Raw genomic sequence first — 20,504 nt, 5'->3', positions numbered from 1 at the left:
TTACAGAAGAAAAAAATTTTGAGAGGGACTATGTGGAACACGCATGTCCACACATACTACCAGATATACAAATAGCAGAAAAAGTAATACAGGAGGAGTTAAGTAGATTAGACAGAGGAAAAGCAAGTGGTCCTGATGAAATTTCATGTTGGGTATTACGAGAATGTGCAAAGGAGTTAAGTAAACCATTATTTTTAATTTTCAAGAAACCCTTGAGTCAAGGGAAACTACCTGATATTTGGAAAAAAGCAAATATTGTCCCCTTATTCAAGAAAGGAAATAGACAAAATCCACTCAACTACCGACCAGTATCACTGACCAGTGTTGTAAGCAAGGTATTAGAGAAGCTTATAAGAAAAGCTTGGGTAAATCATCTAGAAGAACACAGTATGATAACAGAAAGACAGTTTGGTTTCAGAAAAGGAAAATCATGTGTTACTAATCTGTTGAGCTACTATGACAGAGTAACAAACACAATACAGGAAAGGGAAGGATGGGTGGACAGTATCTATTTAGATTTCAAGAAAGCTTTTGACACAGTACCACACCAAAGACTATTATGGAAACTGTACCATCAAGGAGGAATTCGAGGCAAACTGTTTTGTTGGATGCAAGACTTTCTCATAAAAAGAGAAATGAGGACAGTACTAAGAGGAAACTACTCATCATGGAAAGGAGTGACTAGTGGAGTACCACAGGGTTCAGTGCTGGCACCAATCATGTTTTTAGTGTATATAAATGATATAAACAGTAACACTGGAAATGAGAGCTATCTGAATATGTTTGCAGATGATGCAAAAATACAAAGGAGAATTACTAGCACAGACTCTTGTAGGGAGCTACAAGAAGAATTAAATAAACTTCATGAATGGAGTAGTACATGGCAAATGGAATTCAATGTGGACAAGTGTCATGTAATCAAGTTTGGTAAAAGTGGAAAAAGACCTGATTGGGATTATAAGTTAGGAAATAAAACCCTGTACACATCAGAAAGAGAGAAAGACCTAGGTGTGATTATCAATAACAGACTATCTCCGGCTGACCACATCAGCGAGAAGGTACGGAACATGTATACACTGGTTGCAAATATGAGAACAGCATTCACATACATAAATGAAGACATGCTAAGAAGGATAATAACATCATTCATTAGACCAACCCTGGAATATGCATCAGTAGTCTGGAGTCCTCATCTCAAAAAGCATATAGACAAGATTGAAAAAGTTCAAAGGGCCGCTACAAGATGGATACCAAGCTTAAGGGACCTAAGCTACGAAGAAAGACTAAATAGACTGAATCTACCAACACTACAGGAGAGAAGGAAAAGAGGTGACATGATAATGCTATATAAGTGCATATCAGGGAAGGAGAAAATAGACATAAATGATTACTTAACATATGGAGAAGCATCAGCAAGAGGACACTGCAAAAACCTGCATAAGAAGAGAGGTGATAAAGACGTACGGAAATTCAGTTTCCCAAACAGAGCAATTGATCAATGGAATGCACTATCGAATGAAATAGTGTGTGCCAAAACAATTCACAAATTTAAGGATATGTACGATAAATATGGTTTAAGACACGGGACAGTACGAGCTTGACTCATTCCTGTAAAGATACAATTAGGTAAGAACAGTTAGGTAGGTAAGAACACACACACACACACACACTCACACACACACACACACAGTACATAACTCCTCATCTTCAAATCCCTGGTCTAACTGGATCAATACCCCTGGAGGAAGTGAGTTCTGCAAATTTTGTTGATATATATAATAATCTATTACCATTACCTCTCCAACTTTCAGACAAATAACCATTATCTCCTACAGATTACACATATGAAAGAAAGTAAATCTCCACGCAGTAACTATAGAAGAGTTATGTTTATGTGTAGTAGGTTATAACAATAGGAAAACATCCATGGAAGATGTTACAGTCTATACAGATAGGGGGAAAAAAATTGGTAGCATAGTCTTCAGGCAAGTGTGCAAGGAAAAAACAGTGTGTGTAAAAGTTGGTAGCGATCGGAAGAGTAACCTCACTTTGTCGGCCAATTACTCGAAAACTATTAGACTTATCGATTTCCTGTTACAACCATCATCAATACTACTAAATTCTACGTATGATCAATACCAGAATGTAAGCCTTTGGTAGCGTTTTGGGGGGTAAAAGGCGAGGGAAATGTTTTTGTTCCTCGCGGTTGTTATTAGTGACAAGCGCTCGGAGTAATAACCTCACTTTGTCGGCCAATTACTCGAAAACTATTAGACTTATCAATTTCCTGTTACAACCATCATCAATACCATTAAATTCTACATATGATCAATACCAGAATGTAAGCCTTTGGTAGCGTGTTGGGGGGTAAAAGGCGAGGGAAATGTTTTTTTTCCTCGCGGTTGTTATCAGTGACAAGCTCTCGGAGTAATAACCTCACTTTGTCGGCCAATTACTTGAAAACTATTAGACTTATCTATTTTCTGTAACAACCATGATCTATACCTCTAAATTCTACGTATGATCAATACCAAAATGTAAGCATTATGTTACGTTTTGTGCGAGAAAAGGCGGTGGAAATGAGTGTCTGTTCGTGGCTGTTACCATTGAAAAACGCTCGTAGTAATACTCTCACTTTGTCAACCATGGTAAAGAGCAGTAAATTCTACGTATGTATAATACATAACTATGTAATATTTGTGATAAGAATTCGTTGTTACGTAGGCGGGAACATTTCGTACGCCGTGCGCGCATCACGAAAGTCAATCACGGACGGAGTGCCTAGTACTTTCTTTCGATTTACTCGAGAACTATGAGGCGTATGGGGTTCTGCTTGAAGATGGGGAAAGCTGGTGAATTTGGGCATATTACTATGTAATAAAAACATAAGGTGTCTGGGAAAATTTAGCCTTGAGAGGTCCGTGAATTTTTTCCGAAAATGGCTTTCAGTTTTTGGCCATTTTCTCAAAAAGTAAGCATCGTATCACAACCGGATTTGTTTTGTTAGAAAGCTAATGAAATTCTTTATAAAAACGTATTAGATCATTTTCCTGTATGATGGAAAACATTCAAACGGCGATGTTGGGAAGTAAAAACGGTCCACTTTACCATGCTTCCAGGGCTAATAACTTTTTTTTTTGGTGTTTTCCTGTGTTTTGGTTCTGTTTATCAGATAGAACAAACATCGCTGCCTACCTTGAGAAAGGTTGGATGGGAATAAATGGATTTTTGGGTGGCAAAAATAAGGCAAGAATGTGTTTCATTCGCCGAAATTTGCCGCACGTGCGCTCCCGGGCCGGGCGGCTTCGTAGAAAAAAATCATGCGCCAGAAAACTTACTGAAACTTACCATACGCGAGAGGGTTAATAAGATAGTTAGAGAGACATATAAACTCTTGACTAACATAAGAGTAGCATTTCATTATATGGATGAGGAGATGATGAAAAAATTGATAGTGGCCATGATCCGCCCCAGGTTAGAATATGCAACAGTAGTGTAGTCCCCACACAAAAAGAAAGATGTAAACAAGATTGAGAGAATACAAAGAACAGCAAGATGGTCCCCAGTCTGACAGATCTGTCATACAGAGAGAGGCTGGAAAAGCTGGATTTGCCTTCCTTAGAGGAAAGGAGAAAGAGGGGAGACTTGATTGCAGTGTTCAGGACCATGATAGGAGTAGATAAAATTGACCGAGAAGATCTGTTTGTATGGGATAAGAGAGCAACAAGAGGACATGGAATGAAATTGAAGAATTCAAGCTGGTTGAAGGATATCAACCTGTGGAACAGCCTGGACAAAGAGATCGTCCAGTCTAAAAACTTAAACGAGTTTAAAGCTAAATTTGACTTCCTGAGAAACAGCGACAGGAACCCATGAGCATAGCACACTTCATGTATATCACAGGTACAATTATGTATATTAGGTAAATACATAAATATTTGTAACGGCTTATATGAAGAGGTGGTGCAGGCAAAAAACATATATGTGTGTAAAAGTAGACTAGATAAATGTGGATATGGAGACAGGACAACACGAGCATTGCTCAATTCCTGTATACTTCAAATAGGTAAATACAAATAGGTAAATACACACACACACACACACACACACACACACACACACACACACACACACATACACACACACACACACAATGCAATAGTTAAAGGATATCCTCATAGACCAAAGGACATTAGATGATATTGGAAAAGAATGAGGAGCCACTATAGCCATGGAACACCTATATAACACTGATGAAGTACGGTACACAAAGATTCACGAGAGTAAAAAAACAGAAAGTTGCTCTGATTGAAAGGTGTCTGGGACCAAGGGCATGTACTCTATGCATTCACCTCTTGCACAGGAGGATATTTTGTAATTGAAGTAAGAAGATTCACTGTAAGGTCTTGTAAGTGCCTGGCCAATGCTGGTAGAGCATTAGTGTTATGTTCTTTTCCACCATAATAATTAGGAACAAGGGTGTCTCATCTAGGTTTGGTATGGATTTTGTACATAAATTTTACAAGCACAAAATTCTTTGAGGCTATCAGATTGTGAAAATTTAAAGTGTATGAAATAGCACTTCAGCATTCTGAAGGCAGTTCAGTGGAATAACAAAATTTTTTGAAATGGTACAACACAGGGTAATACCAGTGAAGCACTCTTGGATCTCTGACTCATTCTCCGTAGCCACAGTCCGAACAGTGGTGAAGATATGCTTTTCATGACTGATGTATGGAATGCTGTTAAGTAAGAGAAAAATATATATTGGCTGGTGGAATTTTTTAAATAGTAGCTTCCAGTTTTTTTTCTTTTTATTGAGATCAGCTCCTTCTTGATAGACATATCTTAAAAAGAGTGTGTCAAAGAAAAAATGACAGTAGTACTAAACATCAAAACTCTTCCCCACCCACCATTGCATCATGGATTGTTGATGTCATTTCGCAATAATTGGATTACCCAAGTTTATACAGGTATAACCCCTTCAGTCCAGTGATCTATTTCTTGTTTTGTTCTTGCCATATGCCAGACATTCCTTATTCACCTTAGGAGAGTCTTTTGAAATGGAGGCATTATATACAGTCATCATTATCTGCCTTCACAGCAAGTGTTTCCTGTACACTAAGTAGAATCATCTAATGGTTTATCTATCTATATACCTAGGCTGCTTCCCCCAAGGAAAGGGAGGTAGCCGAGACAGGACAACACACTCCTCATTTACTCATCCATTCAAACACATTCATTCGCATCTTAGCCCCAAAGGGGAGAACGGACAGATCCTCACCGCACCACACCGCACAAGGGTCAACTGTGCAATGCAATCAGTGACATCCGCAGCAGGGCCTGACAGCAGAACTGGTTTACCCCTGCCACATCATAACAGACCCATCCCCTTACCCGCACCTGACCTGACTAGCTGATCAGACCAAATGCGGGAGAATATCCCCTCAGGGCTGCGTCATCACTTATTCATTCACAATTTCTCTCCATTTATTTCTGTCACGCACAGCCACTCTTCCTTGCTCAACAGACATCCCTCTCGCATCCAGCGCTCTCTTCACACTGTCCATCCATCCTATTCGTGGTCTTCCTCTCAGCCTTACACCTCTCACATCAGATCTAGTTATCTTTTTCACCAATCGCTCATTATCCGTTCTCTCCATATGCCCAAACCATCGCAACACCCTCTGCTCAACTCTACCAGCCATCTCCCGAACAACTCCACTTCTCCTTCGCACTTCATCATTTCGCACCCGATCCATACGCGTCACTCCACACATACTCCTCAGACACATCATCCCCATTACATTCAAACTTTTCCTCTCTGCTACACCCATATTCCATGTTTCAGCCCCATATAATACAGTCGGTACTACAACACCCTCATACAGCCTTCTCTTTACATCCATTCTAAGCGAACGATATTTAAACACTTTTTTCATTCCTCCCAGCACCTTTCCTACTTCATTTATTTTAAACTTCACTTCTGCATCTATTCTTCCATCCACAGCAACATGTGACCCTAGATATTTAAAACAATCTACCTCCTCAAGCAACTCGCCATTCAAAACTATATTCATCCCCCTACCATCTATCAACCTCGTACACTTCATCACTTTACTCTTATTCTCATTTACTTTTAATTTCCGCCTTTCACACACCCTTCCAAACTCCTCTACCAACTGTCTCAATCTCTCCTCTGAATCAGTCACCAGTGCAGTATCATCTACAAACAGCAGCTGCTTCAGATTCCACTCTCCACCATCAACATTCATCAGACTCAGACCTCCACCTAAAACTCTTGCATTCACCTCCCTTACAACACCATCCATGTAAATATTAAACAACCAAGGCGACATCACACATCCCTGTCGCAGCCCCACTCTTACGGGAAACCAATCACTCACAGCATTTCCCACTCATACACACGCTCTACTATTTACATAAAAACTTTTCACCCCTTTTAGTAACCTACCATCAAGTCCATACAATCTTAAAACAGTCCACAAAGCCTCCCTATCAATTCTATCATACACTTTCTCTAAATTCATAAATGCCCAAAACACATCCTTGCCTTTCGCTAAATACTTTTCACATACTTGTCTCACAGCAAACACCTGATCAACGCATCCCCTCCCTCTCCTTAAGCCACACTGCTCATCACCAATCGCTCCCTCTGTACCCTCTCTAACTCTCATAATTAACACTCTACCATACACCTTACCTACAACACTCAACAGACTTATACCTCTAAAGCTAGTACATTCATACTTATCACCCTTGCCTTTATACAACGGGACCACACAAGCACTTGCCCAGTCAATTGGCACCATACCTTTCTCAAAGCACACATTCAACAGTCTTACTAACCAGTCAACAATAGTCACTCCACCACCCTTCATGCATTCCACAGCACACCCATCCATACCTGCAGCTTTCCTTGTTTTCATCTCCTTTACTGCCTTCTCCACTTCCTCCTTCGTGATCAAAGAATCATTCATCTCTCCCAATTCATTTACTCCTTGCACCCTTCCATCCGCCACAATCTCAGCCACCCTTTCCTCCTCTACATTTAACAATCTTTCAAAATACTTAGCCCATCTCTTCCTTACTGCATCCATCTTAATTAACATCCTTCCATCCTTTGCTTTTACGCGTTCTTCCTTCCCAGACTCTCCCTTTCGCACCCTTTTCACCTCCTTCCAAAACATTTTCTTATTCTGTTGAAAATTCTCTGTCAGCCGCCTACCCCACCTCTCATCTGCTGCCACTTTAGCATCACGCACAGCCCTTCTCTCTCTAGTCCTCTTTTCCTTATACCTTTCATATGACATCTCATCCATCCTCTGCAGCCACACTTCATATGCACGTCTCTTCTCAGCCACAGCCATACTTACTTCCTCGCACCACCATTCACTTCCTTTTCTTACACCACCACCCACACGTCTCACACCACACACCTCTTCTGCATGCCCCACCACAGCACTCTTAAACAACTGCCATTCCTCCTCCACGCTGCCATTTTCCCGATCTTTCACTACGTTCCACTCATCTTTCAATTTCTCCTGATACTCTATCTTTTTCTCTCTTTTATCCAACTCACTCACTTTCAAAACCTCCCTGCCACACCTAACCCTCCTAGCTCTCACCCATCTCTTACCTACTCTTAACTTTCCCTCCACCAGGTAGTGGTCAGACATACCTCCACCCTCCCCTCTCAGAACTCTCACATCCAACAATCTTCCTATTACATTCCTAGACACAACCACATAGTCCATCAAAGCTTTATCAACAACCCTTCCACCCTCCTGTCTCACCCATGTATACTTATAAATATCTTTCTTCTCAAACTGCGTATTCCCAATCACCATCTCTTGCTCAACACACATCGCTATCATTCGTTCCCCATTTTCATTTCTTCTAGGCACACCATGCATACCAACTATGCCTTCAACTGCTACATTTCCCACTCTAGCATTCAGATCTCCCATAATTACCACATTCACATTTGCTCCAATACTCTGCAGACACTCATCACCGTCATTCCAGAAAGACTCCCTCTCTTGTTCATCCCTTTCACTGCCAGGCCCATATACACTCACAAACACCCACAACTCACGTTCAAATTTCGCTTTCACCCACATCAGTCTCGATGACACCTCCTTCCATTCAGTCACACATTGCTGTACTTCCGGACTCACTAACAAGGCCACACTTTCTCTTGCCCTTCCTCTATCAACACCTGACAATCTTCCATTCACACTTCCAAACATAGACTCCCCCTTCCCTTTCATCTTCGTTTCACTCAAAGCTAACACATCCAACTTTCTTCTCACAAGCATTCTCCCAGTCTCCTCCCTTTTAGCCTCAATCGTACTACATCCACGCACATTCATAGACCCAATCTTCAGGGTACGGGGATAACTCCATCCCCCATCCCTTTCTCTGGCCTGTCTCTTTTTAGGAACTAAAAAACAGAGGAGGGGGTCCCTCGTACCAAGGCACAGCAAACCTGTCCCTGGCAGTCATTATAGTGCTGATGTATAAACACAATGGGATATATAGTCAAAGATGTCTCATATAAAATCTGGAGTAAATTGGGTGAAAATTGATTTTATGCCCATTTGAAATTGTAGGCTTTACCCACCTGACATTGACTCCCCTACTGCAAACTGGGGAGTGACCCCTCTGATGTAATGAGGCATGTTATAGAATGCAGATTTGAAAGGTGCACCTTTAAGTTTTGGTTTCATGTCAATGCGATGAATTTGAAAGGAGTTATAGCCTTTTTTTTTTTTTTTTTTTTTTTTTTTTTTTTTTTTTAACCTACAGCCTGGGCCTGGCTCAATTTGGTCTCAGATTTAATCAGGTGATCATCTCTGTAATTTTATTCAAAGTCACACCAATAGTTTTCGCATAAATTTGTTAACAGACAGATGGACAAACAAACAGACAGACAGACAGTGAAAACAGTACCCATCCCTGAGCCCCTCCGGGTAAATATATCATTAAAGGGAAGTGTTGAATGATTTTTAATGTTTTAGATCATTCCACTTCTTGGCACAGAATAGTTTGTAAATGCCGTATCTTGGTGACCTGGCAACTCCCAGCTGTTTAGTTTTACTAACACAATAAGGTCCAGCCTTTTGATTTTTAAGGTTGTAGATCCTCCTCTCACCAGCACGTTATTCTCATCAAAATTTGTTGAAGCCATATCGCAGCAGTCGTGCACAGCCAATTACTTAATAAGGTTTTAAGTCTCCCCGCAAAGCTATCTTACTCCCTCTCCGACATGTTGACCCATAATATAGTTAATTGTACCGTTATTAATATGATGGTTATGGCTATGTATGTGGGTGCTCACACCCAGGTAAGAGTGAATGGAGATTTGAACGATGAGTTTTGTGTGAATGTCAGTATGCTTCAGGGGTCACTTTTTACCTCCTTGTTGTTTATCTTGGTACTTGAAGTCCTCTCACTTGACTTCAGAAGTGGACTCTTGTGAGAGATGTTGTATGCGTATGATTTGGTGTTGATTGCAGAGAATGAGAGGGAGGCAGAAGAAAGATTTAGGATGTGTAGAGATGGTATGGTACACATGGGCTTGAGAGTAAATGCAGATAAAACAAAGGTGATGGTATCTAGGGCTGGTGGTGGTACTGTCAGAGAAGAGGAAGAGTGGCCACATGCAGTTTGCCACAAGGGTGTGGAAAGTACTTCCATCTTGTGCAGTGTTTGTGATAAGTAGGTGCATAAGAGATGTAGTGGTATTACAGGGAGACTGCACAATAATGCTGACTTCATGTGTGCAGTGTGCCAGGTAGAGCATGTGAATCTTATTGGGTTCAAAAGGCTTGTTCTTGCTGGTGAGTCTTTCGAGTGTGTGGAAGAGTTTTGCTATTTGGAAGACTTGTTATGTGCTGGAGGTGGGGCTGGAGCTATCTCTGTGGCTGGAGTGAGGAGTGGTTGGAAAAGCTCATGGAGCTGTTACCTCTTCTGACATTGAGAGGGCTCTTCCTCCATGCTGAGTGATCTTTGTATGCAGCATGTGTTAGGAGTGTAATGCTGTATGATAGTGAGACCTGGCCAGTAAAGGAAGTGGATATTCGTGGGCTCAAACATGCAGAAGTGACAATGATTAGGTGAATGTGCAGTGCGTCCTTGAGTCCGAGGCATGGAGGGATTAGGTTTATGATGGAAGAGAGTTAAGAGGTAGGATGAGACTGGAATATATTGGTGTTGTGATGAGGAGGAGTAGATTGAGGTGGTTTGTGCATGTGGAGAGGATGAGGGATGATAATTGGGTGCAGAAAGTGAGAAGTGTTAGTGTTGAGGGTAGGGTTGCGAGAGGTAGACCAAAAAAGATCTGGGATGAGGTCATTGAGTGTGACCTCAGGGATAAGGGACTGAACAAGGAGTCTGCTAGAGATCGAGCAGCATGGAAAGCCACCATTAGGTGATGAAAGCCGACACATGCAGGCATGTTGGAGTTTTAAAAAATGAAAATGAAAACGTACTGAGTCTCCTAAGACTCATTGTCCACTGAATAAAATCATCTGGCAGTAGCTGAAATGAAATACTGGAGAACACATAATGGTAAGGGGTTCATCTACATCATTATCATCACCCTGAGGCAGTCCTCTGCAGGAGGAAAGGAGTTAAGGGGGAAAACTTGATTTTCAGGTCAGATTTTTTTTTTTTTTTTTTTTTTTTTTTTTTTTTTCCAAAAAATTTTTGTGAGACGATTATGGCATACTGCATCTGCTCAGCGAGTTTGGCGGCCGTAGGAGCACATGTTTTGCCAGCATGCATTTTTAAAACTTGAAATGGCCATAAGGGTGAAGCGGCCCTTTAATGTCCTATTCTGAACCACGTTGCATTTCGTTGTTTTTTGCATTTTAGGTCTTTTTTTTTTTTTGAGGGAGTTTATGTCATAATATTACTGTACGATACTCTTGGCACCACTCAGGTGATCAGTGGATGTACGGCAGCAGGAGTAGCAGCTCAGTGTGCTAATTTTATCAGGAGGAGATGTTCACACAGCTACAACACTGTTTGTGTCGGCTATTCTCCCGATATTGTTTACTGTTCCCCAGTTCAGACTGTGGAAATGCCTCCCCTAAGCAAGAAGAAACAGCGACAGATTGAGAAGGGGAAGAAAGCAATGGAGAGAAGGTGGAAAAAGAGGGAAAGTGAACCTTAACCATCAACTTCTTGTGACACCTCATAGCCTCCTGCCACCATCACACCACCAACGCCTGTTTCAGCTGCTGCTACTCGACATCTGGCTGTTGATTCCACAACAATGTCGTGCTAGTACAGATGTTGACGAGAGTAATGCCATCCTGACTGTGTCGTTGTAAGTTGAAGTGTGAAGATTGTGGTGGTGGTACAGTGAATTCATCTTTGCAAACAAAGCATACAAACTTCTCTCCCACTGCCAAGTGCAACAATGACTGTCTTGTAGGGAGTCTGCTCAGTGAACCCCGTAAATATAAGGAGTAAAAGATTTAGTGAGGGAAAGTTAGTATTGGTGTACCACTCGCTAGCATATGGCTGTGGATGGTGAGGTGGGGGAGTGGCGAGGACAGTCCCCAGTTGCCACACAGCATGTCACATGAGGTGACCTGACTAACTCCTGATTGACCTCAACTGTAATCTGACCTCCCTGAGACTGTCCAGCAGAGTCAGGTATATAATAATTATTTTTTTATTGGTATTATGTTACACTAGCATGCTGTAATACAGAATTCCAGAAGAGTAAAACAAAAAATGCCATTTTCTCGAAATGTTTTTTCACATTCAAAATGTAACTACTGTGCTTGTAATTGACTGATTCTTTTTATTTTTTTTTCATTATAATCATGAAACCAGTATCTATATTCACAGCTATCGGCGATCTTTAATTCTTAAATATTTTTTTTATAAACAAATGTTTAGTGAGGGCATGTCCAGGGTTTTTTGGGAAAATGTATTTTTTATTTTGTTTTTTTCACTTGTACACTTCATATACACATGGGAATTGTTGCAAATCATCATTTAGGTGTCACCTGTCTGTGTGTCAAAGGAAATTGTTATAACTTATAGCAGTTTTGAGCAGATACGATTTTTCCATAAAAAAACTAATCTTTTTCTGCATGACTTTAAATAAGTTCAATTGTGCTGAAATTCTGGGCAGAATAGCAGTATATAGTCACACGATTGGTGTATAAAAAGTTTTGAAATCTGCGGAAAATTAAAGGCGGAAGATAAAAATTCATTTTACCAGATGAAAAATGAGATTGCTTCCTTAAGAAACTCCATTATTTCATGCCAGTTTATGTTGGCCCCATAAAACATGTGAAAACTCTTTGTGGATCTTTGCATACAATCAGTCTATGGTGCTGGATACACCTATTTATTTTCAAGATTCTAGGTCATAGCACCCTCTCGTGTTCATTTTAGCTTATGGATGCCACTCCTTGTTAGCTGGACCACCTTTGCTTGTACACTTTACACACACAGTAGGCCTGTTGTAGAGGTGCAGCCTTACAGTTTCTAGGGTTCATTATCCTAAACTGGACAGTGAATTGGTCACTTGAAGCCGTGTTGGCATTCGACATTTGACTGCTTGATTGAATCTTAGTCTAGGTTAGAAATTGTGGGTCTATAATATAAGTTATGCCTTGATTTCAGTAAAAAGTGTGATAGTAACCTAGAGGGATATCACTTTCACAGGCTTTTATGATTATCTCAAATGTATCCATATTAAACCCATGATAAATTACTTATTATTTGCCTGTTATTTCTTGTTTTCTGCAGTGCATTCCAGCCTTCAAGAAGGCCATACACAGTGTATATATATATATATATATATATATATATATATATATATATATATATATAATATATTGGTATATGTTTTTTTTTCTCACAGCTGTTGACTCAAAGGAGGAGCTGGCTCTCAAATTTGGATTGGTAAATCCTCGCCTTGCTGAACTGGACCTCCTGGGATCAGCTGGACTTAGTGTGCAGCTGTATCCACCCTTTCTCTTGCACGCCACTGCTCATCACACACACAGTCTTGGTGCATGGTGGAAGCACATATTGGTGAGCTTATATTCCTGTAGCTTCACCCAGTCCTGAAGATATTTTTCAACAAATGTGTGTATTTACCCAGTTGTACCATACGGGAATTGAGCTAAGCTTGTATTGCCCTGTCTCTGTGTCTCCTTATGTCTAATCTAGTTATAAGCACATGGATATTCTTTGCTTGCACCACCTCTTTTAGGTATTTCCAAGTACAGTATCTGCACTTCTTCTAGGGATCTTAAATTTCTCACATCTTTAAAGCACCTCCTTTTCCTCAGTTTAAACTCATGTCTTCGTGTTCTTTCACCATCCATAAAAAAAAAATAATAATAATAATCTTTACACCCATTCCAATCCTCTTGCGTCTTTAAACATCGTAATCAAATCTCTTCTCTCTCCCTCTTCTTTTAGGGTTTGTACCTTCAGCTTCTTCAGTCTCTCTTCGTAGAAATACTTTCTCAAGCTTGGTATCTATTTTTTTGAACTTTTTCTAGTTTGCCTGTATGCCTTTTCAGATATGACAACCATAACATTGTTACATATTCTAATCTTTGTTTTATCATAGTGATTCTTAACTCTCTCAGCATCTTATCCATGTAATTAAAAGCTACTCTCCTGTTTGCCAACAGTCGATATGCTCCTTCAGTATTTCTATTTATATGCTTTTTAGGTGGTAGGGTGTCCTGTATGATCACTCCCAAGTCCTCTTTTTTGATTTTGCAGATTATCTCTGTGCCCAGTTTTTTAATTAATTAATTTATTTATTTATTTTTTGGTGCAAGGAAGAAGGAACCAAACACCAGGAGTCAACAAACCATTCCTACCAAGAAAAAAAAAAATACAAAAGAGAGCCAGATTCAAAATGTGTTCATTTCGAGATGCCTGGACACACTGCGTTTGAAAGACTGGAGATCATAGGAAGTTGGAAATACAGACAGAGGGAGACAGTTCCAGAGTTGACCAGTTGCATAAATGAGGACTGGGAGTAATGGTTAACTCTTGCATTAGAGAGTTGGACAGAAAAGGAATGAGAATTTGTTGCTAGATGGGTACTACGCACCCGTCATATAGGTGGAGGGATGCAAGCAGACAGTTCAGAAGAGCAGTGACCACTGAAGTAGTGACAGAAAAGAGATACAGATGCAACAGTGCAGTGAAGAGACAGAGGTTGAAGGGAGCCAGTAAGAGGAGGAGAGTTAATGAGACGAAAAGCTTTTGACTCCACCTTGTTGAGAAGAGCTGTATATGGGGAGCCTCCCGACACATGAGAGTTGTACTTTATACTAGGTCTACAACCAGGGCGAATAAAACCCCTGTATAGAGTCAACAACTGTGCAGGGGTAAAGAAGGTACAGAGTTGGCATAGCACACCTAATCTCTTGGAAGCAGATTTTACAAGAGATGTAATATGATCTTTCCAAGATAAATTTCGAGAGAATGAAACCCCAAGTATGTTTAAGGATGATGCAGGTTTGAGGTGGATATTATTGAACATTAGTGGGTAGGTGGTAGCTCAATCGGTAGAGAGGTGGCCTGCAGTCCTACCAGACCTGGGTTAAATCCCAGCTGGGGCAGGGAACAGTTTAAGGATTTGAAGTTAATAAAATCAGACTTTGCTGATCTACCAAAAGGCCTGCTGACATGTCGTAAAAATACCCCCGCTAAAACTGATACACCAGTCCTGTATGAGACAGCTCTAGCATGTATTCAATTTGGACAGTGGGTGTTAGCACCAAAGAGGTAACATGTAGAGGTGTATAGTATGTAGGAGGACTACTAAGCCTTGGGAGCAGGCTGTGAAGCCTATGCCTAGACTTGGACACATTAAAAAAAAAAAAAACGTGGAAGATTTTGTTGGCTTGATAGGTGTAAGAAGTGAGTCTTTGATGCATTAAAATCAACAAGATTACTGTTACCCCAGTCAGAGATACAAGCCAAGTCAGACATTAGGTGTGCCATAGCCTCATCCCATGTTTGTTGAAGTAACTGCGGAGATGGACGCTGCAGGAATTGAATGGAAAAATGAAGGGTGGAGTCATTGGTGTATGAGTGGATAGGGTTAGATGTATGGCTTAGGAGGTCAGTGATGAATAAAGGAAGAGAGTTGGTGATAGGACAGAGCCCAGAGGAACACCATTGTTGATAGATCTAGGAGAAGAACGGTGACCATCTACAACAGCAGCTATAGACCAACCAGGAAGGAAGCTACAGATGAAGGCACATATAGAAGGATAGAAACCTTAAGAGGGCAGTTTTGAAATTAAAGATTTATGCCAGACTCAATCGAAAGCCTTTGAGATGTCAAGTGCAATGGCAAAGCGATCGGCAGAGTCCCGAAAGGAGGAGGACTGGGACTCTGAGAGATAGATGAGAAGATCGCAAGTGGAGCATCCCTGACAGAATCCATACTAACCATCAGAAAGAAGGTTGTGATAGGAAAGATGCTTTAAAATTTTTCTGGTAAGAATAGACTGAAAAACTTTTGAGACAGAATGTTAAAGCAATTGGATGATAGTTATAGGGTTGGGAATGGTCACCCTTCTTTGGGACAGGCTGAATGAGGACAAACTTCCAGCAAGAAGGAAGGGTACAAGTTGATGGACAAAGACAAAAGAGTTTACCTAGGCAGGGTGTAAGCACAGATGCACAGTTCTTGAGGACAACAGGAGGGACCCCATCAGGCCCATATACCTTGTTAGTATTAAGCCCATTGATGGCAGAAAGTACATCAGTTGAAGAAATTTTAATGTTAACAGTGGGGAAATCAGAGGGGGGAGGTGATGGAGGAACAGCACTGAAATCATCTAAGGTGGAATTGGAGGAGAAAGTCTGAATGAAGAAATCTGCTTTATCAGTAGAAGAAATAGCCACAGATCCATCAGATTAAAAGAGAGGAGGGAAGGATGAATAGGTAAAGTTGTTAGAAAGGTTTTTGGTAAGGTGCCAGAAGGAACAGGAAGAATTTGAGTTGGAGAGTTGAGAGCATTTGGTGCGGATGAAAGCTCACCATCCACTCAATGTAGTGCTTCTTTGGGTGTCTGCCCTTTCCTCTCTTCCTGCCTTCCTCTTCTGTCTTTCTTTCCTTCAGTCTTTCCTCCTCCTGCCTACGGTGAATTTACACTCCCTCTTCTGTCATTCTTTCCTCTTCTTTCTGCTTGTGGGTGACTCTACACTGATTGAGAAGTGAAATGGTTTCCTGCAAACCAGGAAACCATTTACTATGCTGGGTGGTAACCACATAACCAAATTATGGCACCCGATGGTTAGTGAGTAATTAAGGCGCTCCAATCAGATTGAGCCAATGCAGGTTTATATCCAAGGGGTGGATGGGGTTTATTGCTCATGAAATGCCACTCAGAGATGAGTGAGGCTGGTCATTCTCATCTTAAATGTAAGGACTAACTTGCCTAACCCTGGACTCCTACACTTTTCATGGGGCGACGTAGGATTGGATGATGGATGGATGGATGGATGAAATTATTTTTAGCAGAGTGAAGAACGATTCCAGACAGAAACATAAAGAAAAATGTGATTCAGGGGTGGGTTGGCTCCGGTACCTTTTATAGGCCCTGTCCATGTTATGGACTGCATTTGAACAAGTGTGATTAAACCAAGACTTTCATGCATTAGTCAAAGGATGTGAGAATAGAATGTATGCTTCCATGCCCAAGAGAATAACCTCCATCTGAGTGTGCCTTGCACACTCAGATGGCTCTTGGCCATGGAAGCAATAATCATTCCAGGGAAAACAAAAGAATTACTGCCCGAGGACCTCCCAGTCAGCAGCTCCAAAGTGCCACAACTGATGTTTCTTTGGAGGGTCCACAGGCCGTACTGGAGGAATAGGTCAGGTTAAGGTAATAAGGTTGTGATCGGAGGAGGCCAACGGAGAGGAAAGATTAACAACATGAGGAAAAGGATTAGTTGTAAGGAAGAGGTCAAGTATATTGGAACTCTCCAAGGCAGTCAGGGATTCAAGTGGGGTGCTGTACAATCTGCACTAGGTCATTAAGGATAGAAAAGATGTAGGCTTGTTCAGCATGTGGATCAGTGAAAGGAGTGGAGAGCCAAAGGTGCTGATGAACTTTGAAATCTCCTAGAATGGAGATTTCATAGAAAGGAGAAATGGTTAGGATGTGTTCCATCTTAGAAGTAAGATACTCGAAGAATTTTTCATAGTAGAATTAGGGGATAAGAGCAGTGGAAATGAGTTATTTAAGAGGAGCCTGTGGAGTCACGTGGAGAGACAGGCTGACGAATGAGGATATAAAGGAGCGTTGTGGTGTGGATGTGGATGTGATAGGAAGCGTTATGAGGAACACACTGAGGTGGTTTGGCCATATGGAGAGGATGGAGGGTGAAAGACTGACGAAGAGAGTGTATGTGAGTGAGGTGGAGGGGGGAAGAGGGAGGGGGAGGCCGAGGATGAGATGGAGGGATGGGGTGGAGAGGTATATGAGAGAGGGGGGTGTGAGTTGGGAGCAGGGCAGTGAAATGGCGGGGGACAGGGCGACTTGGAGACGATTTGTTTGTGGCCACCCCAAACGGGATTGAGGTGTCTGGCAATAGATAGATAGATAGATAGACAGTAAACAGCTCAGATATGTTTAGTCACAGAATGGCAGGAAAGTCAAAGCCAGAGAGTAGAGAATTCAGAAGAATCAAGTTCAGGAACACAAGAGCAAGGTAAGTCTTTGTGTACATATACAGAACAGCCAGGTGTTTTATCACCTGGCACACCTAACGTCTGACTTGGCTTGTATCTCTGACAGGTAAAAATAATCTGGTTATTTTTAATGCATCAAAGACTCAGGTTTTACACCTATCAACCCGACAAAATCTTCCTCAGGTATACCCACTAATGTTTAATAATACTCAGCTTAATCCTGCATCATCCTTGAACATGCTTGGGGTTTCATTTACTTGGGACTTATCTTGGAAAGATCATATTACATCTCTTGTCAAATCTGCTTCCAAGAGATTAGGTATGCTAAGCCAACTCTGTTCCTTCTTTATCCCTGCACAATTGTTGACTCTATACAGGAGTTTTATCCGCCCCTGTTTAGAGTACAACTCTCATGTGTGGGGAGGCTCCCCACATACAGCTCTTCTGAATAGGGTGGAGTCAAAGGCTTTTCGTCTCATTAACTCTCCTCCTCTTACTGACGTCGTTCAACCTCTGTCTCTTCATCGCACTGTTGCATCTTTATCTCTTTTCTATCTCTACTTCAATTGTCACTGCTCCTCTGAACTGTCTGCATGCATTCCTCCACCTCTACAATGGGCGCGTACCACCTGTCTAGCAGCAAACTCTCATCCCTTTTCTGTCCAACTCTCTAATGCAAGAGTTAACCATTACTCCCTGTCCTTCATTTATGCAACGAGTCAACTCTGGAACTGTCTCCCTCTGTGTGTATTCCCTGCTTCCCATGATCTCCAGTCTTTCAAACGCAGTGTGTCCAGGCATCTCGAAATGATCGGATCTTGAATTTGGCTCTCTCTTGTATTTTGTTTTTCTCTTGGAAGGAACAATAATTGCGGGCTCCTGGCCTTTGGTTCCTTCTTCCTCGCATAAAAAAAAAAATCACACTCCCATTTCCGAGTGTGCCTTTTTTTTTTTTTTTTTTTTTTTATTGAAGTCCTTTTTCCAGATCTGACTCCAACTGTGTAGTATGTCTAGATCCTCTTGTAATTCCTTATAGTAATGAAGAGTTTTCTTTAATATACTGTACTTTATAATTTTAGTATCAGCTGCAAACATACTCGTTTAACTCCTCAACCCTTCTGGCATATCATTTACATATATCAGAAACATAATTGGAGCCAAAATGGAACCCTAGGATATACCAGTAGTATATTACATTTTTCCATTGAGAAACCTTGTCTCATATAACCGTTCTCATTTGCCTTTCTACCAAATAACTTTCTGTCCACTTTAATAACTTAATGTCTGCCTCTCTGGTAGTTTTTAATATCCACAACAGTCTTGTATATGTCACCCTGTCAAATGCCTTCCCGAAGTCCAGGTAGATGCAGTCTACCCAACCCTCTCTTGTATAACATCCACCACTCTGCAATAGAAACTCAGTAAGTTAGTGTGGTACAGTGGGCTTGCACAGTGCGTGAGTGGATGGGCTGTCCATGACCTCGCGCACTGTTATTTCGCATACTGTGAATACATAATCTTACGGGAAAAATAACTTATGGGTGGGACCCCCTCAAGTCTTGATATTTTTTTAACTTTAGAGACATAATAAAGGGAAAATTTTAAAGACATATGGTAGATGGGGGCGTTCACCATCCGCTCACTCGATGTAGTACTGCTCTTGGGTGTCTACCCTTTCCCTTCCTCCATCCTTCTTTCTTCTATCTTTTTCTGTCTTTCTTTCCTTCATTCTTTCCTCGTCCTTCTGCCCACGGGTGACTTTACACTCCCTCTTCTGTCTTTTTTTCCTTCATTCTTTCCTCTTCCTTCTGCCTGTGGGTGACTCTACACTGAGTGACAAGCCAAACAGTTTCCTATGTGCCAGGATACCATTTACTACACTGGGTGGTAACCATATAACCAATTTTTGGTGCCTGGTGGTTTAGTGGGTAATTAAGGTGCTCCAATCAGACTGAACCAGTGAAGGTTTATATCCAAGAGGTGGTTGGGGTTTATTGCTTACGCAATGCCACTCAGGGATGAGTGAGGCTAGTCACTCTCATCTTAAATGTCAGGACCAACTTGCCTAGCCCCGGGCTTTTATGGTCCTCATGGGGCGACATAGGATTGGATGATGGATGGATGGATGGACTACAGGTATAGCTAAAATAGCAAAAATATGGTCAATCACCTTAAAAGCAGTAGACAACAGACCCGATGGACTTAAATAGCAGGGGATCTGAGGCGCAGCAACATACTTAGAGTGCCCTCGCCTCATCGGGCACCGCACCACCCACTGCACCAGCACTTTCCCCCTCATAACTAGACTCCTCTGGAACACCTTCCCCACAAGCCTTTAACCCCTTAACCGCGGGGCGTCACTTTAGTGACGCTTGGGAGCAAGGGATCATACCGCGTCGCTTTTGTGATTCTGTGTTATTTTGAATTCACCCGGGCTTCCAAGTGGGGGCTTGTATCATCTATCAGTACTGCCAAAGTCCAACACTAGTCAGCACTCCTAATCTCATCTGTACTCCCATCCATTGTTGACAGTTTAGCCATTTCTCCCCATTCTTGACTCCCCTCCCTACCCCCCCTCCATTACCCTATCCTCTCACCTGCCCGGCCGTGCTACACTAAGTAAATCTTCCCTTGAATTTTTCACTGGTTTCATCCATTGAAATAAGCCCTATGTCCTATTCTTATACCAAATAATATATACAAGAAAGAAATAAGGTAAGTGAGAGTGACATACACCTGGAATTGGCTAATTATCACCTGACAACAC

The 20,504-nt window shown here is 41.4% G+C and overlaps 1 protein-coding gene across 1 annotated transcript in view; it reads left to right on the top strand.

Annotated features, from left to right (window-relative positions):
• LOC145393722 (uncharacterized) overlaps positions 1–20,504 on the top strand; it is an 848,279-nt gene that overhangs the window by 608,361 nt on the left and 219,414 nt on the right. Inside the window, exon 58 of the mRNA XM_080267765.1 lies at positions 12,917–13,089. Coding sequence (XP_080123891.1) covers positions 12,917–13,089 — 173 coding nt within the window. The remainder of the gene's footprint in view (positions 1–12,916; positions 13,090–20,504) is intronic.

Source organism: Coenobita brevimanus, chromosome 25 (genome assembly GCF_032717465.1).
Source record: "Coenobita brevimanus isolate Jiangsu-jjx chromosome 25, ASM3271746v2, whole genome shotgun sequence".
In the NCBI taxonomy this organism is placed as follows: Eukaryota; Metazoa; Arthropoda; class Malacostraca; order Decapoda; family Coenobitidae; genus Coenobita; species Coenobita brevimanus.
Note: the sequence above shows the minus strand (reverse complement) of the source record. Positions and strands in the feature narration are given on the sequence as shown.